Here is a 27,769-nt window from a genome sequence, read left to right as displayed (position 1 = left end):
TCATATAAAATTTAATTTTCCATTTCATAGAGTTATCGATTTTAGAGCTACTGCACATATTTACTGCATCAGCTTGTTATAAAATATTTACTATATTAATCTAAATCTAGTTATTAAACCTGCACTTTATATGCACTGATGCATAAACACTGCTGTTTGCACTGTTTGGGAGACGCCCAACTGCTTATTATGATTGAATATCTGTACACTGCAGTGACGATAAAGATCTCAAAAAACAAAATTAGGAATAAAAACATGTTTCTTTTATTAAATTGAAAAAAAAAATCTCAAACAAATAGTTATTTACTCTGGTATTTACTTTATATGCTATTATTTTTATATTCTTATTTTTATTTTGATATGATGTTTACTAACATTCCTCGAGGACCGAGGTGCTACATACAACATAAATTAACAAAAACTAACTAGCTAACTAAGAAACCTAGATAGCTGACAAGCTGAGACGAGACAGATCGAAGAGACAACATAAAGTGCTCGTGCAAATGTGCACACAAGAGCGACAAAGTGACAATGCGACAACTTGACCTTTGTGGTCATGAGGTATTGCGTTGACGTAGTGGGAGGAGAAACAGTAAACGTTCCATATAAGTAGAAGCAAGATGACGAGATCAAATATGAAGTATTAAAATATGAAGTACAAGTATCGTCCCAATAATCTTTTCTCTGTGCGTCCGTATAAACCCATTATTCTGAAGTATCATTTTTGTTTAGTATACTTTACTTGTCACTCAATCAGACAGCGCAGATGGCAGAGAGAGAGAGAGAGAGAGAAAGAGAGGCGGCTGGACGGCAAGGTAGGGGGAAAATATGTCATGTGTTTATGAGCAGAGAATAAACTGTGCTTAAATTCTGCTTAAACAATGTTGTATTGTTGAATAAAATGTTTAGACAATAAATTGACATTAAATCTTACCAGGCTATTTAACATAGACAAAGAAATCGTTGTAAAGAGCATCTGCAGCATTGATAAAGATCAGTTACATCCAACAACTCCAGTGATTGTTTAACAAAATAGGCAGAAATTTTTATTCTTGATCGCATGACTGCAGAGCTCTATAACAGTCTGTTAATAATAAAATAAATAAATAAATAAAAAACACAGCGGTAGCGAGAAACCTAACATTGTAATATCTTTGGTTTTGAAAATGTTGTAGAATTTAGTAATACAGCTTCACAAGATGTTCTGAGCAAACGTTTATGGAAGGAGTCTCCAGTTTCAGAGGTGAAGGCAAAGCCCACCAGGGATAAATCTTTGGTTGTCTAAACGTTGTGATGACGTTAATTTGGCAATGTCCGTTCCGAGAGCTCGTTCGCAAGTCTGATTTGTTCATAACTCCAACAAACATTGTCTAGTTACTAGGACAATAACACAATGGTATATACACAGTATATTACAGTCCAGTGTTCTTTAGACTCATTAGACTAATTCATGTTAAAAGAACGAGCAGTGTCTGCCCTCCTTTTTTTGCACCTTGCTACATTCTCTCAATTATTTTCTCTTTCGTTTCCATCGTTATTGCCTTTATGCTTCTTAGCATTGCCAGCTTTATTGCCGCTGCTTTTGCGCTTGGTTCCAGACGCCCAGGACTTGTCCTGCACTTAGAGATGATGCACGCTTCACACACGTGACAGTGTAGGCTGGACATGTGATCTAAGTTGCACGATTGAACATGCATGAACGCATATTTGTATCTTCGAAAGTTTGTAACTTGAATGTTCGTATGTGGGGGGACTTAAAAATGCCGGAATATTTGGAAAGCAGCCAAAAGGGTAAAAAAACACCCTGTTTAATGTGTCTGAAAGCAGCCATGATGCAGTTTGGACTCTGAGGGTAATTTGTGAGATGCACCTGACAGTAATATTTTCAAAAGAACAAGAAACTGAGAGGTAGCACGTGAGCACCAGCCTGTGATGATCCCCTGAGCTTTGTGTTGGACGCACTTGGAAAGTTTGTACAAACTAGTTGTATATGTTTAGTTATCAGTGTGTGTGTGTGTGTGGTGTGTGTGTGTATTAACTATAATGTGTTTTCTGTGTTTTAGGGTACATCCCGAGTTATCTAGAGAAGGATGAGCCGTGTGTGGTGTGTGGAGACAAAGCCACTGGCTACCATTACCGCTGCATAACCTGTGAGGGCTGCAAGGTGTGTATACACGTGGACTCGGTGTGGTTTATGGTTCTGTATCTGGCCCGAGGTCACGACATCGACAGGCAGTGCTCGCTTCTGCTGCTGTGGACACACGTGTGTCTCCTTCTGTCCTTTACATCAAACTCCTGCTTCATTACGCCTTTTTTTTATTATTATTCGTATTCTTTGCCTTTTTTTATTCCAATTTCTTATTTTCTATTGTCTTTTTACATCTATTATTTTTTTTCTTTCTTGCAATGTTTCTTGTCTGTTGTCTTCTTTCTTTTTATCTTATTTTTTCTGTTGTATTTTTATTTCCATGCATGTTTCTTTCTTTCTTTTTGTCAATTTTCTTAACATTTATTTTTTCCTTTTTCCTTCCCTATTTATATATTTCTATATTTTACTTTTGTAAAATTTTTTTATTTTTTTTGTCTTTTTAATTCCTTTATTTTTCCTTTACTGTCTTCTTTTTATCTTTCTTTCTTTTATATTGTCTTCTTTCGTTGCTTCTTTCTTTCTTCCTTACATTCTTTCTTTTGTAAAGGCTGATAAGTTGATTTTTTTTTTTTCCTGTAGTTGATCGAGTATGTGAGAGACACGTGTTTATAGCGGTGAGCTACACGTGACCCCACATCGTGCCCGTGTGAGGTTGTGTGTGTGTGTGTGTGTGTGTGTGTGTGTGTGTGTGTGTGTGTGTGTGTGTGTGTATGTGTGTGTGCGAGCTGCAGATTTACACCTAACTCCAGTTTAAAGCAGCTTTAAAAAAGTCTTTAAAAGTTTTTAGTGCAACTCGATGTTTCCTCTAGATGCTCTGCTGTCAGAGCTACTCTGTCTGATATTTGTCCTATATTTAACACCAGACTGACACACACACACACACACACACACACACACACACACACACACACACAAATCCTGTCACCAGATTGGCTGTGACATGTCTTGATTTTCTCACACTCTTACTCTCGTCAGGTTTCTTTCTCAGCGTTAAAGACACCGCTTAAACGTCACAGTTTTGGATACGAGGTTGTAAAGAAATGAGCAGGTGTCAAACTTGGTAATGGACTCTCTCTCTCTCTCTCTCTCTCTCTCTCTCTCTCTCTCTCTCTCTGTGTATTTCGCTCAGGGTTTCTTCCGGCGCACCATCCAGAAGAACCTGCACCCGTCTTATTCCTGCAAGTACGATGGCTGCTGCATCATCGACAAGATCACACGCAACCAGTGCCAGCTGTGCCGCTTCAAGAAATGCATTGCAGTCGGCATGGCCATGGACCGTGAGTTATGACACAACACACACACACATGTACACACACTCCTACTGGACTGTACAGGGTCTCCAAGACATCAAAAAGGAATTAACTGTATGTTGAGTTGCAGTAGTTTAAGTTTATTTTATTTTTTTATCAGTTAGCAATGACATCACGTTGATGCTGAGTTCTTTAATCTGTAATTCCTAACCCTGTTATTCTACTACACTACTGTCTATATGAATATTTTGTTTACAGCAGCTCGGTTTGTTTTGTTAAGACTATAAATCTAAAATGCATTATAATGCAGAACTCATGACAAAAAGTTTTTACGCTGCATATTTTTTCCGGAAAAACAAACGGACCGCAGGCGTATTAACATTCGTAAAAACAGAAGTAGCTCACTATATTGTACAAAAAATAGACACTGATAGCGGTATTTACAATTAGGTACAATATGTTTAGTGTATAAGTGAATGTATAAAATGTCTAAAGTCCAGTATATTGTATGTGGTGTAAGCGGGCTTCACCCATCACCTGGAGATCGCGAGTTCGATTTCCGGGTGATGCTGTAACCTCTTGCAGCCGGAGGTCTAGAGAGAGCTGATTGGCCGAGCAGTTTGAAATGATGCGGTCGAGGAAACACGTGATAGTCTTCGGAAAAGCCTCAACAAAACAGAGTTCACAGTCCAATACAGCTCTGAGACGAAATGTCATTCGCTTAAGTGCGCAGTAAACACACATAGCGTTGTCCTCCCCTGACCCCCCTCTTCCTGGGTTCCCTTTATCATCGGGATTCCTCTCGCGATTTGGAGGCACAGTTTTGCTAGAATATAATGTGAAACCAAAACAACGAACACAAACTTAAGTTTGTTTGTCTTTTAGGCTTCACATTGTATATTTGTGTTAAAGGTGCACAAAACGCATTTTGTCAGACTTACGAACGAGTCCGACTTACGAACATGCTCCCAGAGCGGAACTTGTTCATAAGTCGGGGACTATGGCCACGCTGAAATGAAGCTTTTTATCTAGATGAGGCAGTCAGACATTTTTGTGCCACACTTAATGTTGCCCCAGGTGGAAAGACGCTAGTCAGAAACCAGGAAAACAAGCGAAATGTGCAACTAGGATACAGAAATCAAGGCTTAGACTTAATGGAAGGAAAATCACAGTAAGACTTTTGCAGAAAACACTGAGATCACAGTCAGGGAACAAACCCTCAGTGAGATGTCAGGGTGGAGTATGGGGGGAAACAGAAGCAAAAACACATGAAGTTTAAATGAAAAACAAGACACAAAAGAAGGATTACTTATTATGGAGAAACCCAGTATTTTGAACCCATGAAAGGAAATCAAGTTCGCCTGTAATACGAACATCCAGGATTCCTGTGTTATACAGTGTGGCTCGAAACGCTGGCTCCATACACAGACTTATGTTGAAGAGTATAAATTAGAGCAAATGTTTCAATTGTGTGAGTCTGACATGGTGACATGCTGAGATGATTTCCTCCTTTAGTGCCGCGATGGTTCTGGGTCTGGTTCTCATGGACTACAGACCTCAGATCAGCCTAAAGAAAAAAAGTTTAGGTTTTGAAGCCATCTTAGGTCGGAATAAAAATAAAAACATTGCTTATTTCATTGTGTAGAGATGCTGACTTTTGGGCTGCCCTGTTTGGGAAATAAGACACAATGTATAATAATTAAAAATAAGAATATTTTTAGATTCTGCATACATGTTTGGTTGAAAGTAGAACAAATTAACATGCTAAAATTCTTTAAGGTTCTCTCTGTAGAATCTTAAACTTGTTTTATTTTAAAAGTAGAGAATTGATTTGAAAAGTGTCTGAATGTCATTCTTATCATCATCATCATCATCATCATCTCTCCATAATTCCTCATGTTCTCCACCAAATCCTTAAAGCATCAAGATCTCGAGTTCTGTTTTCTTCTCCTCAAGCTGTTTTTTACACTCTATCCCATTTTACTTCTCCATCTGCTGTGCTTCCTCCCTCGAAAGAGAATTAGTAACTTTTCACCCTCTGGCAGCTGCGGAAGTTGTACAATATGTCCTAAAGATTTATGAAGGAAGTTGTTCCTTTTCGGGGACTCTGTCCTCTCATAAAGAGGCCGCAGAGCCGGGTCTCTGTAGCGTTTTCGGGGCTTAACTGTACTCAATGACTTTGTTCTCGATCGGGATCTTGATCCGTGCTGGATCTCAGACCGTCTGCCAGCAAGCGTCTTGTCTTTAAAGTCTACAGCTGGATTTGTTCAGTGATGTCCACAGCACTTAGAAGCTCATCTTTCATTCCTTGTTTTTCTAGCCGTAATAGTCGTAGGTTTTTTAAACTTTTTTTCCCTTTGTTTAATGTGAAAAATCCTGCTTGGATATTATTGGAACCATATTTTCCAGCTCATCGGGCTGGTAGTAATACCTTGTGTGATATTTAACACCTCTAGAAAAAAACTAAAAGTGATATCTGGGTTCAAAAATGAAGTAAGGGCAGTTAATATGGCAAAAATACTACATCATGATAAGAGTTTTTAGACTTCTACTGATGAGAGATCTGCAGTAGAACATTTGAGGTTGGACAATCTAGGTTAAATCTGTTCCTGTAGTAACTGTCAGGTTCTGACCATCTTTACCTGTAGCTGATTGTCTAATCTGAAAGGCTAACCCAGACCAGACAACTTGGTAATTACAGCCCGGTCTCGACTTTGCTGTTTCTATAAAAAGTTTTAGAGTAAGGGGACTATTTTGATATTCTGGACAAGTTCTCATCATGTTCGAGTCGACTCTTCTAACTATTGTCAACTCTGCTAGCTATTCTGAATTAGCCTGTTCAGAGTAATTACCTTGACTTTGCCGCTACATTTGATACAGCTATGCTGAACATCCTTTTAGACGCTTGTGATTTTTAAGTGGGATTCAGGTTAAAGCGTTTTTAACCTATATAAAAATATATATACGCTTTCTAATCAGACAGATAAGTTTATGTCATCCTGAGCTCTTGTTGCTTATGGTTTCCCCCAAGGCTCCATTCTGGGCCCTATTTTGTTCCCTGTATATTTGCTTCCACTGGGTAAAGTCTTCCAGAAACACAAAATTTCATATCATTGTTATGCAGATGAAACCTAACCCAAGGGATCTCCATTCTATAAAGGCCCCATACAGTATTTGACCCCCTGTAAAGGTCCCGTTTTTGACCCTCTCCCCTCATATTTTTTTAAAAAGATAACACAGGTTTTAAAGTGTGTGGTGTTAATCTTAAACCTGAAACACATCTCAGATAATGATTTTTTTATATCTCACATGCCCTCTTCTTCACTCTTTTCCTGATCACGCTGTTTCAATGTCTATTTAAATGAGCTTCTTAACAATGAAAAGTCATAGCTAACAAAAAGCTTATAAGTTTAAGAATAAGTCCAAAGTAGTCATAAGCCTCATTTACACTGCCGGTCTTGATGCCCATTCTGATTTGTTGCCTATATCTGATTTTTTTGACCGTCTGTTTACACGTTCTTTCAACTATGACCCATATCCGATTCACGCGTTTACACTTGCCATACCATCTAAAACATCACACATATTTAAAGGGAGGTTATTGCGCTACACACTAGCCAAGATGGACGAAGGCGAAATATGCTTGACGCTAGCTCTAGCTCTGCGATATATGCAAAGTTCGACGAAAAGTCCACCATGTTTTTGAAACGGAGAGGAAGGAAAAAAACGCCATAAATGCAGCCTGTGCAAATACCAAACACTCGTTACTTAGTGTTATTTAGCCTAAATAAGCATTAACACAAGGCGGGGAGCTTTTTTCTCTTCCATGTCACCTGCAATGTTATCATTTCACACGCGCTTCCACCAGAGAAGAAGTCGCAGTTTTAATGACGTACAGAACACAATGCCTCAGAAAATCCAATCTGTCTGTTTACACGAAAATCACATTATTAGCACCTATCTGATTTATATCTGATTCATTTCCACATATGAAGGAGGCCTGAAACCCATCTCGAAATATCGGAATACATGCGTTTTTTTCCTGTTTACATGGACATAGAACATATCCGATATGTCTCACATATGAGCAAAAAAATCGGATTTGGGTCACATTTAACTGACAGTGTAAACGTAGCTATTGTTAGTCCTTCTGAGAGCGATTTAATGATCACTGACCACTTTAAGGTTTTTTTCCCCTGACCTTCAGTGTCTCACTGCATAAAAACTCCTCTTTCAAAATTAACAAACAAATAAACTGTCTGAAAGAGTACCTTTTATCAGATAAGACATCCAGGGTTAAAATCTTTTTAAAATCAGGTTAAAAGTTTCAGGACTTGGGTATAGATTTACATGCTTTTATTACATCATGCTTTGATTATTGAATTTTCCTTTATGTGAACGCTTTTCCATTTTCACTTTCCTGTCTGCAACTTTCCCAAAATGCAGCTGCTGGTGCCTAATTAACAGAAAAAATTTCATCAGTCATGGCATTTCTAGACTGGCTTCCGGTTAAGAATGGAATTGATTTTAGAACAATTAAGTCTCTACACACTGGCTCCGCAGTACATCAGTAACCTGATTAGTTCTTATACTTCAGGTAGAACAATTAAATTAATTAATCAAATAACTCTCCATATACACAGTCTATTAAAATACAAGGATAACTTGTAGGATAACACAGCTAGACTGTGAAATATGCTTGAGCGGATTGAAATCTTACTTTAATATGCATAATTTTATTTGTATATGACTGTACATAATAATGCTTAGTATTTTTGTGCCATGCGTCCACTTAGTTGTTTTATGAAGGCAGTTTATACTGTGCATATTTTATTATCTTTAAGTGTCTTTCCGTTTTATGTAAAATACAAAAATGAAAGTCTCGAGCCACTTTTTATTACTTTGTATTAAATTAAATGATGTAGATTAAAAGGAAAGAAATGGGAACAAATTTTTTACTGCGACAGACTGCAAAGTGCCCAAAGTACAAATTGAGTGTTTTTTTTTTTTTTTTTTTTTGGTTGTTCATGTAACAACCTCAGCAGCAACCTCATTTCCCCCCTCGTCTGTTCCAACCACTTAGAATTCAGCAGTACGCTAATCACCGGCCTGATAATCTGTTATCAGCTGCACCAGTTTCTCACTTGTTTATGCCTCAAGTTAGATGCTATTCCATGCTTGAATGATTTATAGGTTACTTAACAACTTAACAGAACCATTGCTGAGTCTATGTTAAAAATACCATATTTTCTGGTTCTTTAAAAATAAAATATGAAGAAATGGGGGGTAAAGACTTTTGCACAGTATATACTATACACTCACCTAAAGGATTATTAGGAACACCATACTAATACGGTGTTTGACCCCCTTTTGCCTTCAGAACTGCCTTAATTCTACGTGGCATTGATTCAACAAGGTGCTGAAAGCATTCTTTAGAAATGTTGGCCCATATTGATAGGATAGCATCTTGCAGTTGATGGAGATTTGTGGGATGCACATTCAGGGCACGAAGCTCCCATTCCACCACATTCCAAAGATGCTCTATTGGGTTGAGATCTGGTGACTGTGGGGGCCATTTTAGTACAGTGAACTCATTGTCATGTTCAAGAAACCAATTTGAAATGATTGGAGCTTTGTGACATGGTGCATTATCCTGCTTGAAGTAGCCATCAGAGGATGGGTACATGGTGGTCATAAAGGGATGGACATGGTCAGAAACAATGCTCAGGTAGCCCGTGGCATTGAAACGATGCCCAATTGGCACTGAGGGGCCTAAAGTGTGCCAAGAAAACATCCCCCACACCATTACACCACCACCAGCCTGCACAGTGGTAACAAGGCATGATGGATCCATGTTCTCATTCTGTTTACACCAAATTCTGACTCTTCAAACTTCAAAGTCTTCAAACTGTCCAATTTTGGTGAGCTTGTGCAAATTGTAGCCTCTTTTTCCTATTTGTAGTGGAGATGATTGGTACCCGGTGGGGTCTTCTGCTGTTGTAGCCCATCCGCCTTAAGGTTGTGCGTGTTGTGGCTTCACAAATGCTTTGCTGCATACCTCGGTTGTAACGAGTGGTTATTTCAGTCAAAGTTGCTCTTCTATCGGCTTGAATCAGTCGGCCCATTCTCCTCTGACCTCTAGCATCAACAAGGCATTTTCGCCCACAGGACTGCCGCATACTGGATGTTTTTCCTTTTTCACACCATTCTTTGTAAACCCTAGAAATGGTTGTGCGTGAAAATCCCAGTAACTGAGCAGATTGTGAAATACTCAGACCGGCCCGTCTGGCACCAACAACCATGCCACGCTCAAAATTGCTTAAACCACCTTTTTCTCCCATTCTGACATTCAGTTTGGAGTTCAGGAGATTGTATTGACCAGGACCACACCCCTAAATGCATTGAAGCAACTGCCATGTGATTGGTTGATTAGATAATTGCATTAATGAGAAATTGAACAGGGGTTCCTAATAATCCTTTAGGTGAGTGTATACTGTATATATGTTGCCTTGATGAGAATGGGTTCCTTTTTGAGTCTTGAGGTCTTTCAGGAAGTTTTTACTTGCAAATGGAAAAGTTATACATTTGTAGATTTAGTTTTTTACTGTATATTTTTAAATCTACATCTTTTTTAATAAAGCTGCTTTGATGATGTTTAATTCTTAAAACAGTACAGAAATAGAATTAAATTTTTACCTTGTTATATGATAAGGTACTGTTGATGTTTAGCACTTTTCTTAGGTTCATCTAATGTAAACTTGCTCTTGAAATAAAAGTAAAATTAAAATGTCTGAAAATTAAACAAAGAAAAAAATGTAATACATCTAAAATGTAAAATCTATTTACATCTATGAAACTTCTTGAGCTTCACCCATTTTACAGTAATTTCTAGTAAAGAAAGAAGGTTATTTTGAGAAAATAACCTTTTGAGAAGGTTAATTTAGTCATTATGGTCATTTACATGTTTGTTACGTTAAAACCTTGTTTGCAGTCATTAAAATCACTTTCTGTCCTTACTTGAACCAATAGTACAGAAGAATTCACCAATTTTAATAGATTTCTTCTTGTTAAAAAATATGTGAGAAGTTAAATAAATAAATAATCAGCAACCAGCTACTGAACATTTATTGTAATATGTTATACCGGCCGTGCCTTGACTTAATTACAGAAATTAAATTATTATTTGTAAACACACTCTTAGTAGGATATATTAGTTGCAGTCACAACAGCTATAATTAGGACTTCTCTTATTAAATATAGCTTTTTTTCCACACTCACACTGCTTTCACATGAGATGTTTATTTGTACGGTTAAAGCGCCTGCTGAAGTCAAGTCTTTATTTGAGCTCGTGCCACGATCACCCACTCTGACGCGTGTGCTGTCTCTCTGTGTAGTGGTCCTGGATGAGGCGAAGCGAGTGGCCAAACGGCGTCTCATCGAGGAGAACCGGGAGAAGAGGAAGAAAGAGGAGATGGTGAAGACCCTACAGAACCGGCCCGAGCCGACAGTTACGGAGTGGGAGCTGATCCGCATCGTCACCGAGGCTCATCGCCACACTAACGCCCAGGGCTCACACTGGAAACAGAAACGCAAGTTCCTGGTAAGTAGATGTTCTCCAATAAGGCTCTTAGTGTGTGTTTGAGAACCTACTGGATAAATAAACAGAAGGATATATGGGGTTTTATAGCAAAATAAGATAAAACACCATTTTCAGACTAAATAGTTTTTCTTAGTTATATAAAGTAATAAAACGTTTTTAAAAAATTAGCAAAATGTGATATATCCTTTTTTTTTTTTTTTTTTTTTAAATGTGACAATTCATGCATTTCATGGCAAACCATGGTATCTAATTACATAGCTTGTTTCGTTCACATGATTGGTGATATGAAACTTCCAGTTAGCAAAACAGCAGCTACAGTGAATCATTGCCGTTTCCCCATCAGTCATGGACTTCTATTATAATGTGCTGTCATCATGTATTAAAGTGAAACTAAACCTCGTAGAGCAGGAGGTGGACAAATCTGTAAATTTTAGTTTGTTTATTGTTTGGAATGTGTTTCATGATTTTAAACCACACTTGCAACTAAAAAGGTTTTCTGCCACTACTTTCTTTTTTACACAAAAAATAAATCACAATCAAAGCATGAATTCAAATTTTGACATATGATAATAAAGTGCATACTTAAATTTACACAAACATGACTACAGGCTGCTTTAGCCGTAGTTCCAAAACTGTGGGAATGGGATTTATAGTGTTTTGCAAAAAAAAAGACACAATTTGCACTAATTTACCAGAAAAAAAACACCCTTTTTCTTCTCATGTGACTCAAAAAAGCCATGCACTAAGTATTCTGTAACAACTTTTTACAAAAACCCACAAGAATAAATTCATCAGCATGGATTAAAAGCTTCATATATTTCTTTAAGAGTTTAATTACTTTTTGAATGCCGATAAGGCTCAGATAAAATGAGAGCGTCGCATCAGGAAGAGTATCCGCTGTAAAACCCGTGCCAAGTTATTGTGCAGATCAGATTCACTTTAGTTGGGTCTATTAGTATTACCTGATGGGTTCCCTTTGTATTTTTATTATCCAATCTGGTTTTTTTTATATATATACTGTAAATATACCCACACACACCCACACAGAAGGGCAAACATGGCTAAGCAGAAGAAGCTAGATAGTGGTAGCCTAAGCAGAGATGATTAAATATATAGACCAAGGGCAAACTCATGACACATGGGACTCTCTCTCTCACTCTCTCTCTCTCTCTTACTGGATATAACGGAGTATAAATACTTAAATAGACCTTGTGTGTTCTGTGTGTTCTCCAGCACAACAACTGAGCAATGATGCAAATTTCACAACAAGAATAAATCCGCTGATTGTTTATTGCATTTGTGTATCAGTGTTGGAATGTGATGTGTGTACAATAGATTTGTCTATCATATCTTCCATTATTTCTGTCAGTGCTGTGTGTGTGTGTGTGTGTGTGTGTGTGTGTGTGTGTGTGTGTGTTGCTCATTATGCTCCTCTGCTCCACTTTTGCTTGACTTGCGCCGACACTGTGAGACAGATCCTCGCTGCGTGTCCCGCTCTCTGTCTCCGAGCAGACGGTGAGTAAAAGTCAGGAGGATTTACAGAGGCAGCTTGAACGACAGATGTGCAAAGAGAAAACTGGAAACACTTCATCACTGGAGGAGAGAATGTGTAGGGAAGGAGGGATGGAGGAGAGATTGAGGATTTTAGTTTATGATGTCTGTTCCTGTCTGATGTTAAATGAGATTGGTGTGTTAGCTATAGAGACGGGAGAAAAATATTCAATTGAGATTCTTCACACCGACTCCAAAATTTATTTGTAAATGATTTCTAATAGAGACGCACATGTTGGTCTGTAAGTGACTGGAAATTGACAGGTTTTCAGTTTGATCAGACATGACCGATCACATTGGACGTAATCGATTCTGTGCCGAGTGCACGAGACCGGAAACGCCTTTTGACGTTGTTACATTATTAAAAGTTGCGTGTGTTTAAAAAGCCTGCGATCAGTCATTTTCTCCAAACCGAGGAAATTAGTCTCAAACCTACTTATAACACACTTTCACACCGGTCTAAAAACAGGCTCGAAACACTCGCATTAGAAGCCACGCATGCTCACATGCTCACAATCAAACAAACACACGCTCAAGACGTTGGAGGCGTTCGAGAAGGTAAAACATTGCAATGTTATTACAATCCTACAGGTGGCGCACTCTGAACTATTCACAGGAGTGATTTTTTTGGCGAAGTTTGTTCAGAAATATTTAATTATGGTTTATGATGGAGATGCATGCTAATCAGTAGCAATGTAGCTTTTTGTTTTTTTTTGGTGAAGGTAAAATCTATTCGTGATATTTATACTTAGGGAATAGAATCGCAATACTGATTGAATCGGCACCGAGGTATCGTTATATAACACTGTATTTGGAGGTGACTGCTGATCCCTAATTAGTAGTAGATTCATTTCTTCTTCACATCGACACAGCGTAGACACCCTGCTGTTCACATTCGCACATACACTCATTCACACACTCACACTCACACACACCAACCTTAAGATGGTCTGGAGAAAGAAAAAAGGTGAGGATATGAAGAAGCCATTTTCTTTCTTCAGCTTAGAAATCGTATAAAACTGCTCCTAAACTGCTACAACCTTCATCTGCATGTTTACAGCGTGGACACACACCACTCTGACTGACTGATCTCTCTCTCCCCTCATATATACATTTATAGCGCTCAGATACATAAGCAATAAAACCGCTGCGTCTTCACCTCGCTCTGACTGACTGATCTTTCCCTCTCTCTCTCTCTCTCTCTCTCTCTCTCTTATATAGTTCAAGTTCAAAGGGTGTTTTATTGCTTTGACTTTTTTAAACTTTATGGCCAAAGCACATTAAGGTAACAAGCAATAAAGATAAACAGCAACAACAAAGAAGGAATAAAATTAACACAAAACACATACATTCAATTAGTGGATTCATTACATAAATTAATGAATTAAAGTATATAAATCTCATAGATGTATAAACTATTGCAATAGTGTTAGGACTAGGTAAGATTAGGATCGATTTAGATCAGATAAGATTAGGATTGGTTTAGATTAGATTAGGAGGTGATTAATCTTTTAGTTTTTATTAAATTATATTAGGCTTTGTTTTGATTAGATTATGTTAGGATTAGTTTGTATTAGATTAGGAGGTAATTAAAATGTTAGTTTCTTTTACATTGGGTTAGTGTTTTAGATTGGATTAGTGTTTTAGATTGAATTGGTTTAGATTGGATTAGATTAGGATTGGTTAAAATTGGATTAGGACTGGTTTAGATTGGATCAGATTAGGATTTGCTAATATAATCCAATCCAAAACCAATCCTAATCTAATCCAATCTAAACCAATCCTAATCTAATCTAAACCAATCCTAATTTAATTTAAACCAATCCAATCTAAACCAATTTTAATACAATCTAAACCAATCCCAATCTAATCCAATCCAAACCAATCCTAATCTTAACTAAACCAACCCTAATCTAATCTAAACCAGTCCTAATATAATGCTAGATTGAATTGGTTTGGAATTATGATTGGTTTAGATTAGATTAGGATTGGTTAAGATTAGATTAGAAGGTGATTTAGTGCGTTCACACAAACACACTTCCTTTGTGTTGCCCTGAACCTCAGCCCAGAGTCTGGGACGATGCCTGTGAGTTTCATCTTTGCGTCTGATCTGATTAGAAATCAAAAGAACAGACAGAAGTGTGTGTGTGTGTGTGTGTGTGTGTGTGTGTGTGTGTGTGTGTGTGTGTTTCAGGGTTTGCTGTTTTTTGGGTTTAGGGGTTTTGGTCTGCCTTCTTTTGTTAGATTATAAATCGTGATCTCTGTGTTTAATCAGAATCTGTCTGTGTCTCAGTTTCTTCAGTGAGCTGATGACATTTTTTAGTCTGTCTGTCTGTCTGTCTGTCTGTCTGTCTGTCTGTATCATTACATCCCACAACTACGATATCAGAAAAACAGGTCACAACCCCACTGACTGACTGATCTCCTCTCTCTCTCTCTCTCTCTTTCTTTCTCTGTTTAACTTTAATGTCTGTCTGTTTCTCTGTCTTGCACTTTAATTCTCTCTCTCTGTCTCCCTGCCAGTCTGTCTGCATCTCTGTTCTGTTCTTTATTCTCTCTCTCTCCTCACTGTTTCTGATATACACATCCTCTTCCTGTGTTTTTCATTCACAAAAGGGAAATGCTAAATAATAAAACTTCTCACCAGAGGGTTCTCTTTGTCTCTATGTCTCTCTGTGTCTCTGTGTGTCTGTCTGTGTGTGTGTGTGAGAGCGAGAGAGACCATGTGGTCAGTCACTCCATTTTTTCCCTACTGAACTGTGCATTTTTTTTGACACACTCTCTCTCTCTCTCTCTCTCTCTCTCTCTCTCTCTCTCTTATAAAGGCTTACCAAAACTCACTCTCTCCAGCCAATCAAAACACAATCTGGACGTCTGGACGTCGATTAAGGAAGTGCTTTGCGAACGTTTCTCAGAATCACACACCCGGCGGCGGACGCCTTCACCTCCGTCATATTCCCGCCTTTTTTTTTAGTTTATTTAATAAAAAATAAACACTCAGGACCGGCAATTGAATTTAAGAGCAGCTGTAAAACATGCTGTAAACTTTCATTCGGATCACACCAGTGACATTACAGAGCCATAAAAAATAAAATAAAAAACACTTCTTTTTTTTTACTTGAGTAATCAGGAACAGCTGGACAGAAGGTGTTGATTAGCTCCGAAAGTAACACAGCTCCTTTATATTAAGTTATATTATACTCGTTTTGTAATTTGTAATTTTTTTTAAATTATTGATAAAACCTTATTTGAAAAAGGATGAATATTTATTGATATCGTAAAGTTTTTTGAAAGCAGATGTTTATTTATTGTTTATAGAAGGAGTCTCCAGTGTAAACGTCTGATAAAGCTGTAAATCAACGGGGGGGTTGTCTTATATGAGGTCACATCAGGAGAAATATCTAACTACCTTGTTTAAACCCCTGCCTAAAATTGTGGTATTTGAGGATTTCAACATAAACTAATTTTCCAAATAACATGTTAAATGTTTTAATCTGTGCACTGTGTGTGTTTAACGATTCTCATGGAACACAGCAGCTGCAGTGGATTGTGGGATGTCAGAGTAGCCACTGCAGTGCTGGCTCTCGTCCCGCTGCAGATCCGAAGGCTGATTAAAGCCATGCGTGTGTTGTGTCTCTGTGTCTCCTCCCCTCCCCTCCGATCCCTGACACTCTGTCTTCCTGTCCGTACACACAGCCCGAACGGCGTCCCGTCCCGTCCCGTCACGTCTCATCTGTCTCGTAGTGTTTACTGTTCACAGAACGCGCGAGGGTAAAGTTTAAGGATGTGTGTAATAACCGTAATGATCGCGCGGGCGAGCTCTGAGACAGCGAGCGTCGTGTCCCCGATACGCCCGAGTGACCACGCTGCTGATTTTCCACAGCCACTTGCACTCCCGCTCTGACTCCTCGTCCTTCCTGGAGCTGAACACAAGCGGCTATTGTCTGCTCAGAAACCAGCAATCAATCACTGGTAAGCGCTCTCCACAGGAAGGAGCTGAACAATCCCACGAGCCCCTGCGCCACACCTTTCCCTACTATATAATATACAATACTGTGCATTAAGTTCCATAGAATGTAGAATTGTTACTCTTATCATGATGAATACAACAGCGTACCTGATCGCGAGGTCGATCTACAACTACATACGGCGAACTTTTGGCCGCCTTATGAACGAATGGCGTATATATGGGAGAACGGAAACAGCTAAGGGTGCGCTGTTGTAGAAAAATAATCAGTTATCTAATGATGTCATAAAGCTGAGATGACATTGATAGAAGGTTCCTGTAAGAGCACATGGTGTGTGTGTATGTTTTTGTTCCTTTGTAAAACCTGAATGTATGGAACATTTTGGAAGGAGTCTCCAGTGTCAGAAGTTTTATACTACAGAGCTTTACATTCTTCTTTGTTTTGTTTTTTTAATTAATGTTCATTTAAAAGAAGCTGGTGAGGTAACGAGTGTTAAGAGTTCCAGTAGGCTTAATGATATCAGGATCGAACTCGCACAACATTAAAGATTGATTCGGATTATACAAGTACACAAAAAGTAGGAGGAATGTTAATAAAAATGATGAATGATATCGATATCATCCTGGCTTTGCACATATATAAAAAAAATACATCATTTTTGAAAATTGTTTTGTGCAGCCTGTACTTTTACTATGCTAATTAGGCCCAACCATCATGGCGGACACAGAGCCACAACAACTCGCAAAATAAAATTTTATTTTAAAAGGCATGCAAGATTTTTTTTTCGGAATCTGAAAGAAAGAAATACCTTTACTTGTTTGGGTTTCTGACATCTTGTCACAAGACCGTTGTATTTGCATCCTCGTTAATATTCATTAGCATCTGCCAAAAGTGGGCGTGTACACAGGATCAACCTTGTCTGTGTTCAGTTACTTCAATGTTTATACAACACGTTATGTTTGCTATAATGACTTTATTTTATTTTTCTCTTTGTTTTAATATACACTATATAGCCAAAAGTATTGGCTCGCCTTGGGTTCACATGCATATGAACTTTAATATGTTAGCCCCGCCCTCTTTGCAGCTATAACAGTTCTCTGGAAAGGCTTTCCACAAGGTTCAGGAGTGTTGTTCAAAATCTCTCAGGTATGCTGAAGTTCCTTTCACTGGAAGTAAGGGGGCGGAGTCTTCCTTTTGAAACTTTTGAAAATCCAGCCCACAAGGACATGGATGAGTCCTGACCGCAATCCTCATCCTTGGGATGAATTAGGGGTGGCTATTAGTGTCCGACCTTATAAATACGTGTCTGGAAGAACGGCTAAAGATTCCCATAAACACCCTCCTAAACCTCGTGGAAAGCCTTCACAGACGAGTTGAAGCTGTTTATAGCTGTAGGGGCCAACATCATATTAAACCCTATGGATTAAACGTTGGATGGTACTCAAGTTCATGTGCATGTGAAGGCAGGAGAGCAAATACTTTTGGCAATATAGTGTACATTCTTACACATGATGTAATATAGATTTTGAGAACCATGTATGGTCTGTGTCAATCTGAATAAATAACTAATGCCCCCGTCACACTCTGACAAGGAGCACGGAGTTCCCACTGCATCCTAAAAATATCCAAGAACGCAGCAGGAACGGGGTCAAAATGGGAAGGAAAAAAAAACACGTGCATTTCTCAAGTTCGTACTACTTAGCCGCGTCGCTGTCAAGTTCTCAACTGCTGTGTTGTCATGGCGCCCGGTCAGGTTGGTATAAATACTGCGACACACTTGTTCCAGAAGAAGCACCAGAAGAAGCTAATAAGAACTTTTTGCTGTCGTCTTCAACAGTGAATCCCTGAAGAACAGCAGTTTATACCGTTTCTCCTGCTCACCCACACCCACTTCAATTAAGAAAGCACTGTTAATTAGTTAATTAGTTAAATCAGAAGTGCAGGGAGCTGAGGTAGCTCTAAGCTCTAGAGTTTTACAACGTGGCATGGACCTACCAGGGTCTAAAGAGATCCTTGTGAGACGTAGCAGCGCCCCAATGACGACCATTAATGCCGTCTTTCCCGTCTGGGCCATGCGTGTGAATGACGTCCCTGAGAGGTGTTGGTTACACCGTTAAATTGGTAATGCAGTTGTTACTTATTGTCGTTATTAAGTTCTTCCTGTTTCGTGTCCAGAAAAAGCACTGGAGCTTCACGTCAATACTAACTCCTTACCGGTTTCTTGGCGCTCCTGCCAAGTTTTTACTGTGTGCACCCAATTTTTTGTCGACGTAGTGGAAACATGGTTCAATGTGACGGAATGGAAATAAAAAAATTATAAAGTATGATGTTTTGAAAAACGCAGTATATTGTTCGCAAAATCGATGTTCTGTGCTAAATGTTGGATTCTAACTGCTCTGTGCGTGTGTTTGTCTTACCAGCCTGAAGACATCGGCCAGTCTCCTGTAGCCCCCACGTCAGACGGGGACAAGGTCGACCTGGAGGCTTTCAGCGAGTTCACCAAGATCATCACGCCAGCCATCACGCGCGTCGTCGACTTCGCCAAAAAACTGCCCATGTTTTCAGAGGTGCGTAATGAAGCACATTCTTCGAGAGACTAGATGCGCGTCTAAAGGCTGAAGGATGAGAATGTTTCTCCGCGGCGCTACATCGGTCTTTGCTATGAGCCGTGCTGTCCATATTTAGCCTACGAGCCGCGCACCTTAAACACCGAGTGTGTACATTCCTGTAGTGTAGACTACACAGAGGCACGTATGGGAAGGACATTGTTATTGTCTGCACGCTAAACGTACACACTCCTTCAAACGCCGCGGTCGGGAAAAGATCAAGTCGCTGTCTCTCTGCTCGGCGTCTCGGCCGTGAGTAAGAGAGGAGATGATCCTTACTGTCTCCCAGATCTTTCACGTCTCGTATTTCATACAAAATGAAAACCTGTACAGTTTTCTTTACACCAGGCGGACATTAAAATTAAATCACTCATTTATGTTAAGTTATGGGTCTGTTTGAAAAAATCCAGAAGTGCAATATAAATCTATTGATGATCCAGAGTCTGTCAGAACAAAAACACACAAAAAACTAGCAGTGGCGTTCTTTGTAGCCGAATTATCTCATTTCATTTGTCAGTCTTTGTTGATCATAAAGAAAGGAAGACGTGTATATTCTTCGTACTCGCGTGTATGAGGATGAATAACGATCAGCCGTGAATAACTAAGTGATTTGGACTCGGTGACTCCAACACTCTGTACGAGGCCGAGCTCACACAGCTGAAATAACAGGAAGTGCGCTGCAAAACATGACATCTTAGCAAGTGAATTATTCTCGAATCTCGTCAAAGTTATCTCCACTTTCTTGAAATAACACTAAAACACACCAAATATGAGATTATTAAAGCTTATTTCTAAGTCAAAGTTTACAAAAAATTTAGGCAGGAATGTCTCGCTCTGTTGGAGACAGTTTGGCTTCTCTCAAGAAAGAAATTCCTAAAACTAAAAACTTTCTAAAAAGTTATCTGCCAATAGAACGAGAGAGGTATTTGTTTAACAATTTTGTAAAATTCCCCAGAGATAAGGTTAATAATCTTATATTTGGTTTATTATAGTGTTATTTAAGAAATTGTAATAAATTCAACAAGAGTGCAGATATTTTCTCTTGAAATGAAAAAGATTACATTTTTGGGGTGTATAATGAGAGCCAGACATTCTCATGTGGAAGTGGAAGTTATTTTTGACTCACATCTATGCCGGTAAACACAATCTATTATTTACACTCTTGGCCAGCAATTCCTCAAGGCTTGCCTGATGATGTGAAAAGAGAAGCAGAAGTGTGTGTTTACACAGGAAGCCAAATGTCCTTGAGGAGTGTGTGACGCTCTGGACCCTGAAACACAACTGATCTCGGGTACCGAGTGCTGATAATAAAGCAGGCGTCTTATTTCTTGGGTTTGTCCTGTTTATTTTTTTGCCCATTGTTGAGTTCTGCTGTAATTAAAGTTGATGTTGTGTGTGTGTGTGTGTAGCTGCCTTGTGAGGATCAGATCATCCTGCTGAAGGGCTGCTGTATGGAGATCATGTCTCTGCGAGCGGCCGTGAGGTACGACCCCGAGAGCGACACCCTGACGCTGAGCGGAGAGATGGCCGTGAAAAGGGAGCAGCTGAAGAACGGCGGTCTGGGCGTGGTCTCCGACGCCATCTTCGACCTGGGCGTGAGCCTCGCGCAGTTCAACCTGGACGACACGGAGGTGGCGCTGCTGCAGGCCGTGCTGCTCATGAGCTCAGGTACAACACGCAAGGTTTAGGGTCGGCTTGGTGTTTAGGCCATGAATACTGTACCTCACACGCCCTGAGGTTTACATACAAGAAAAAGAATACAAGGTTTTGATTTTGAGATGATGTCAAAGTGTTTAAGATTAAATTTTAAAAATATTTTGATGAATATATATATATATTTTACATTGTGAGAAAAAAAGGTGTTAAACACTTACTGTGGTTTTTAAAAAAAATCTGTTTTTAAATCATTCACCATTTAAACGAAATATTTTTTAGAAACAATTCATGTATAAATTTATTATATATTATTTTTAAAAAATTCTAAATTTTAGCAAGTAATTTTTTTCCTAAATGTAGTCAAATTGATGATGTAGCACCGTCTATTTATATTACAAAAAAACTACATGTAAAAGTATACAAGTTTACATATTAAAGATTTTATTACAAAATACATTCAAAAATATGTTTTTACCCTTTTTTAAGATTTAAATTTTATTGTACTGTTTGCAGATTATTTTATATCTATAAGTGTTTGTAGCTTCTTATGAAATAAGTACATTTAAAAACTTTAAAACAGTACTTAAAACTATAGAAATAATATATTTGGTTTTTGTAAGAAGATTAAGCAAATAAATTGGGCCAGGTTCAAGATATTTTAAACTGAATTAGTTTTTTTTATTGTTAAATCATATATTTTAACTTGTTAACTTGTTTTATAGATAGATAGATAGATAGATCGATCTCCAAAGATATATAATCAACCGAGAGAGTGTGAACAACACACACACGCATGATGTGTCTTAAGATGTTTGTTTATCATCAGAAGAGTGTATTTAAGCTTTTGGCCAGGTGCCCTGTGTCACATATGTCCCGTACATCAAAAGAATCAGTCATTAACATGTAAATCAAAAAGAGACTCAGAGACAGACGATGAGAAATACGTTAGCATTTTCTGGGTTAGACGAAAGGGTTCCAGCAGACACAAACTGGTTATGAACCTTCACCAGCACACGGGCTATAGGAAGTGTTTCCACCCAAGGGATCAGGAAGTGCAATGAGGGGGTTGTTTTATGGGCATGTGTGTGAACTTTTGTGGGAAAGTTCACATCATTTTACAAAACCTTACACCGAGTTACTGCAGCAATACGGCATGTCACGTAGGCGATCAGCCTGGGGCGCTGCTAAGGTGTTATTGAAGACCAGGGTGCTTTGATAGCAGCCCTTACTCGTCTGTATTGTTGGGTCGGGTGTTTTATTTGACAATATATAATGTTATATAATATTATATTATCTCTGTAACGTTATTATACAAGGTAAGTAACTTGGATTATACCGTCGTCGTTACAGTTTATGTAGACTTTGGCACATCGCATCACCCAGAGACTTGTGCAATAGCGACACCTTCATGACTTGAAAACTTGAAAAAAGTGAAAAGCGTGGGAGCACTTTAGTCTGAATTCATCTGTTCAACAGTTCACCGACTCATTTTCTGTCCTCTTTTCCTTTTCTCATTTCCAGACCGCTCAGGTTTGACGTGCATGGAGAAGATCGAGAAGTGCCAGGAGACGTACCTGCTGGCGTTCGAGCACTACATCAATTATCGCAAGCACAACATTCCCCACTTCTGGCCCAAGCTGCTGATGAAGGTGACGGACCTGCGCATGATCGGCGCGTGTCACGCCAGCCGCTTCCTGCACATGAAGGTGGAGTGTCCCACCGAGCTGTTCCCTCCGCTCTTCCTGGAGGTCTTCGAGGACCAGGACGTGTGAGCGCTAGGAAGAACCCGGCAACTTTATTTAAAAACAAAATAATACACCCTTGACCATCTCCGTCCCACAGTCCTGGTCCCAGTTTGTCCGACTTCCCACGCGTCCAACGCACCAGCAGCATCATGGCAGATTGGCAGAGGCAGGACCTTCTCCGGGGCTTGTGTTCTCCTGCGGCGTTTCACAGAAACACGCCTATTTATTCTACATTTTGCTTTTTACCAAGCGTCTAACCTCTCGCTCTTTTTACGTTTTATTGTCCGCCGGACCGATTTACAGGTGGCCCTTCTGTCTCCGCGCTACGTCTTAGACTGATCTACCTGAACCTGAACCTTAGCAGCTATGGACACAAATACACACATACAAAATGCATACACACTTACATATATCTAACCTCAAGTCAAAACACTTCAACTCACACACACACACACACACACACACTACTCCCACACCAGCTACTCAGAGCAGCTCTGTTGCACAGGGTGTGTACAAAAATCAGGCGCTATTCTAGCGCTAACGTGGTGTTAGCTAGTGGTCAGGCTATTTCAGTAGTCGAAGAATTCATCCTGGTAGCACTAACGATGGCCACCAGTGTCTCTGACGTTCTTTTTATTTTCTTTTTTACACACACAAGGAAGCAGATCAGCGTAGTAGTAGTAGTAGAGATGTCGTAGCGCGACTCGAACAGACCTCATTCCGCTGATCGTAATGAGCCGGTGTGCTGGCTGGGAGGAAAAATGTTCACAACTGAATCAGGTGCTGGATTTAATTAAAAGAAGGAATTTTCTAAAAGTATGTACACTCGCCTGGATATATAGAGCACTTCAGAGTGTGTGTGTGTGTGTGTGTGTGTGTTTGTTTGTGGTTCTGCCTGGTGGACCCCTGGGTTTGTAGCGTCACTGGTTATCTGAGCCATCATATTCGCATCCGTACTATAACGAAACTGAATGCGAACAAATGCGAACCAAATACAAGAAGGAAGAACCGGAGTGAACACACACACACACAAACACAGCGTTCACTCATCCTCAGCAGCTGCTTGGTTAGGGTGCCAATATATAGGACATATAGCTAGCTAAATTTATTTCCTTTGACTAGGTTCAAACAAACGTGAGCGCACAATTGTAGTGAACTCTAGTCGAGGCGATATATAAACTAAAGAGGATGGTGAGAAATTCACAAACCATACTGACACTGCTGACATTTCTACCTCTCAGGTTGTTGTTGTTGTTTTTTTTCTCCAGTGTTCCCGGGGTCATAGTGGTAGGGTTCATTTAAAATAAATAAATTAATTGAAAAAAATAAAACAGGAAAAGTTTAGGCCACGCTAACTTAAAGTTTCATTTTAGACGTACATACATTTTGAGCACTTAACAGATCCACATAGGAAACTGCGTTATAGCTATAAATTAGACAGTTGACTTAATTGCGTGAGATTTTATAAAAAATTGATACACTGCGAAATAAAATAAATGTTTGGATTAGACTGTGCACTTTTGCGTAGTATAAAAACACAGTCTTAGCCTTTCTAAATGACTAACCATACAAAATACACTTTGGAGAGCTTAATACACAGAACACTTGTTCTGTAATGCTAATGATATTTAAACGTTTAAGGTCTAAGGTTCAAGGTTAAGCTTAACACGCTGCAGAAAAGCCTCATTTTTATTAAATGTGAAAAATATATCTTGTTTCATAACGTTACCATAAACCGAATACAAGATGTTAACCGTTTACTTTTTTTTTTTTTTTTTTTTTCAATTTGTTGTTTCTTTACCGTTAGCACTTAGCCCCGTTTCGCACAGAAAGGTAGAGTCCCGTTAGCGCTGAACGTTTTGAACAGCTTTAACTTTTTTCGGTATCTAATATCGAGTAACCCACCGCACTTAGTTTATGCTAAAGCTGTAGTGCGTGAAGAACCGTGAACTGAATGATGAGCTGGAATGGAGACTGATCATTATGTTTTTGGATCGCATTAAAGTACAGTGGAGTACGCAACACTGGGCTCATTCTGGCATTCAGAATATGATATAAAAATAACAATTTTTAAAAATAAATAAAAACACATTCTGCTTTATAATTTAGAAGAATTCATTTTCGTCCGTGATTGGTCAGTTTACCATAGCTCTGAAATAGAAGCCAATCCCGGAACGTTAAGGAGGGACTTAAATGCAGCTCAGTTTAGAGACTCGTCAATTAGAAATAACAGTGAACTGGGCAGACAGTGAGCTCTGGTTTTGGCGAGTGATGTAATCGTGCAGGGCTAGCACCTCAACACTCGGTTCATTTGCTTTTATTGCTTTGAAAGCAACAGTATACGCGGTATATCCAGCGCTTATGGTACATGTCGCACTAGACGCTGAGGCTGTTGTGTTCAACTCCATGTCCGTACTCTGAGCCCAGAATGCTACGTGCTGGTTGAAAGCAAACACTGAGGCAGCTTAACACTGAATTCGTGGGATCTGTTTGAATTACACAGCGGAATATTGTTGGGGGTTGTTTATAAGCTTTTCAATGGTTGAAGGGGCTTTAATTTTTTTGAAATAGTTGTTTAAAATGAACAAAAATATTAAATACGCTAACAAAACAAGACCGGTGCGATCCTGAAATTAGTCTCGCAATTGGTTTAATTCACTCTATTGTAATGCCGTGATATGCAATGCTACTTCATACGACATGCAGACTGGAACTATTCTTGCGTGGAAACGGTCCAAAATAAACCAGATCATTATTAAGTTTACATTTTTTTTTTTTTTGCTAGCTCTACTCTTTTTACCTCTTGCCCTTCAATACCCTCACTTTGTAACCCCGCCCTCGTACCTCGTCCCCATTCCACCCTGCTCCTGATGTGTTGTAGAGCAAAGCAAGACATAATACAAACTTTATATAAACGTTAACGCAAAAAATAAATATCCGTATTGCTAACTAGCTGACGGCGCTCGGTTCGTTTCCATAGCAACCAACGTCTCTGTAACTCACGACTAAGGCTTAGAGTTCCTCGCTTACAAACCCGGAAATAAATTCAGGCTCGTATCCTAACCAGGCTAAGTAAAAGCCCTGAATAGTATTATTTTCCTCCCAGACTGACCACACACACACACACACACACATACACACACCTCAGAAACCTGTAAAGCCTCATTACTATATGCACTAAGGTGCTGTTTCTCCAAAACCATCTCCATCTTCTCCCTTGAAACAGACGTCGTTCTAGGTGTGACACACACACACACACACACACACACACACGCACACGAAGTGATGAGTGTAGACAGGGCAGGCAGGCTAGCGACATAATGGACTGACTCTTTTATGGTATTGTTGTTTAACTATGATTTTTTTTTTTCGTACCTCAGTTCGGGCACACCTCTGGCTGTGGCTCCACAACTGCCTCTGTGCTGACAGGCTCTACCTCACCTCTGAACAGAGAGCAGCTACCTCACAGCCTCCTCCTCCTCTCTCTCTCTCACACACACACATATATACACACACATACAAACATACACAGATTGTGAAAGACACACTGATGTATTCTCGAGCGGGAACACAAAGGAATCCCTGAATCTAAGACGAACACACTGACTCGGCTCTCCCTCACGTCGGCGCACCACTGTAGACAGGAGGGCCGACCATTCCTCATCCTCATCCTCATCCTCAGTCCCATCTTTTTCACTCGAAGCCAGGCTGAGAGGACAACAGAAGACAGTTTCCTGTTATAATGATTTTTTTTGTACTCCTTTTTATAAAATAAAAAAAGAAATAAAATAAATAAGCGGGACCAATCGACCACATTGGAAGGTTTTTTTTTTTTTTTTGGAAAGTCCCCGTTTCCATTCCATTAAAAATGGACGCCGACTTGAGTGGAAATTAAAAGCAAGAGAAAGAGGAAATGTTTTGTCTGTCAAGAGGAAAAGGAAAGAGCAAGTGCTGTCGCTCTAAAAATCACGCAGCAACCACGGATTCGCAGGGAGGCAAAAGATAATAATAAATGAAGATCCCACGAATAATAATAAATGAAGATCCCACGAAGATCGCCAGGCCGAAACCGCGAAGGCTCGGTCTAACGACATCATCAGCAGCACCGCGTTTGGAATATTTTCTTTTTAAAAAAAAAAACATTTTTTAAAAAAAAAAGTCAGCGTAAACGAAAGTGGGCGTAATCGTGATTTGTCTCAAAACCACGACATTTTACTCTCTTCAGAAAGAACCAGTTCCTTTCTTTCTTCATTAATTTATTCATATATATATATATGCGTGAGAAGCCACGCCTCCTTAGAAACCTCTCAGAATCAGTATTACACCGACCGCCACCATGTTACTACTCCAAACAAAACACAAAAATGTGGCTCGCACAGTACAGTACACTGTGTGCAACTTTGTTCACCCCACCCGGTGGATTAGCCCCTCCCCTCGATCCCTGGCCACGCCCACATAACCATCACCTCCAAGTGAATATGAACAAGAGAGATTCAGAGATCTCCAAGCAAATCCAGAACAGAGGATTCGTCTTTTCTTTTCAAGTCGGATGTATCCCGGATATATAATTATATAAAAAAAAATATATATAGAAAGATATAAATATAAAATATCCCACGCCCACTTTCATCGCTGTTTTTCATTCGGCCTCAAAAGCAAAAGAAACCAAATCGCATGCCGGGCGCGAATCACCGTGGCGACCAGGGCGTTGCCGAGTTACGTTATCGGTTTCGGGTCAGCGTGCGTAACAACTGGGGGCGATGAAGCTGCTCTACCTTTCAAGTGGAATTTTATTTGAAAGTTTCAAAAAAACAACAAAAAGGAACATGGAGAAATTCTAACAAACTTTTATATATATATATATATATATATATATATATATATATATATATATATAATAACAAAAAGTTTCAGGACTCCAGAACAAAGTTTTTTTTTTTTTATTGAAAATGGAGCTATCGTTGTTTTTTTATGTTTTGTTTGTTTTTTGTTTTATTTTTTCCTTTATCTTGATGTGATTTTTTTTTTGTTCGTTCGTTCGTTCGTCAGTTTTATGGTGCTTATCTGCTATGTAAGTAAAAAAAAAAACGCCGTAGTCACTTTTTTGACCATGCGTGCAGTATATATATATATATATATATATATATATATATATATATAAATATATATATATATATATATATATATATATATATATATATAAACTTACCAAGACAAAAAAAAAACCTCAAGATGAGATATTCA

The 27,769-nt window shown here is 39.0% G+C and overlaps 1 protein-coding gene across 5 annotated transcripts in view; it reads left to right on the top strand.

Moving 5' to 3' along the window:
• The window catches only part of thrab (thyroid hormone receptor alpha b), a 155,999-nt gene extending 128,648 nt beyond the window's left edge, over window positions 1-27,351 (top strand). For all 5 annotated transcript variants that reach the window (XM_053511120.1, XM_053511117.1, XM_053511121.1 and 2 more), the window contains 6 exons: window positions 2,064-2,164; window positions 3,279-3,426; window positions 10,794-10,999; window positions 18,939-19,085; window positions 20,534-20,792; window positions 22,302-27,351. In XM_053511120.1, coding sequence (XP_053367095.1) covers window positions 2,064-2,164; window positions 3,279-3,426; window positions 10,794-10,999; window positions 18,939-19,085; window positions 20,534-20,792; window positions 22,302-22,552 — 1,112 coding nt within the window. In that variant the 3' untranslated portion in view covers window positions 22,553-27,351. The remainder of the gene's footprint in view (window positions 1-2,063; window positions 2,165-3,278; window positions 3,427-10,793; window positions 11,000-18,938; window positions 19,086-20,533; window positions 20,793-22,301) is intronic.
• The last annotated feature ends 418 nt before the right edge of the window (window positions 27,352-27,769 follow it).

Source organism: Clarias gariepinus, chromosome 14, assembly GCF_024256425.1.
Source record: "Clarias gariepinus isolate MV-2021 ecotype Netherlands chromosome 14, CGAR_prim_01v2, whole genome shotgun sequence".
Classification (NCBI taxonomy): Eukaryota; Metazoa; Chordata; class Actinopteri; order Siluriformes; family Clariidae; genus Clarias; species Clarias gariepinus.
Note: the sequence above shows the minus strand (reverse complement) of the source record. Positions and strands in the feature narration are given on the sequence as shown.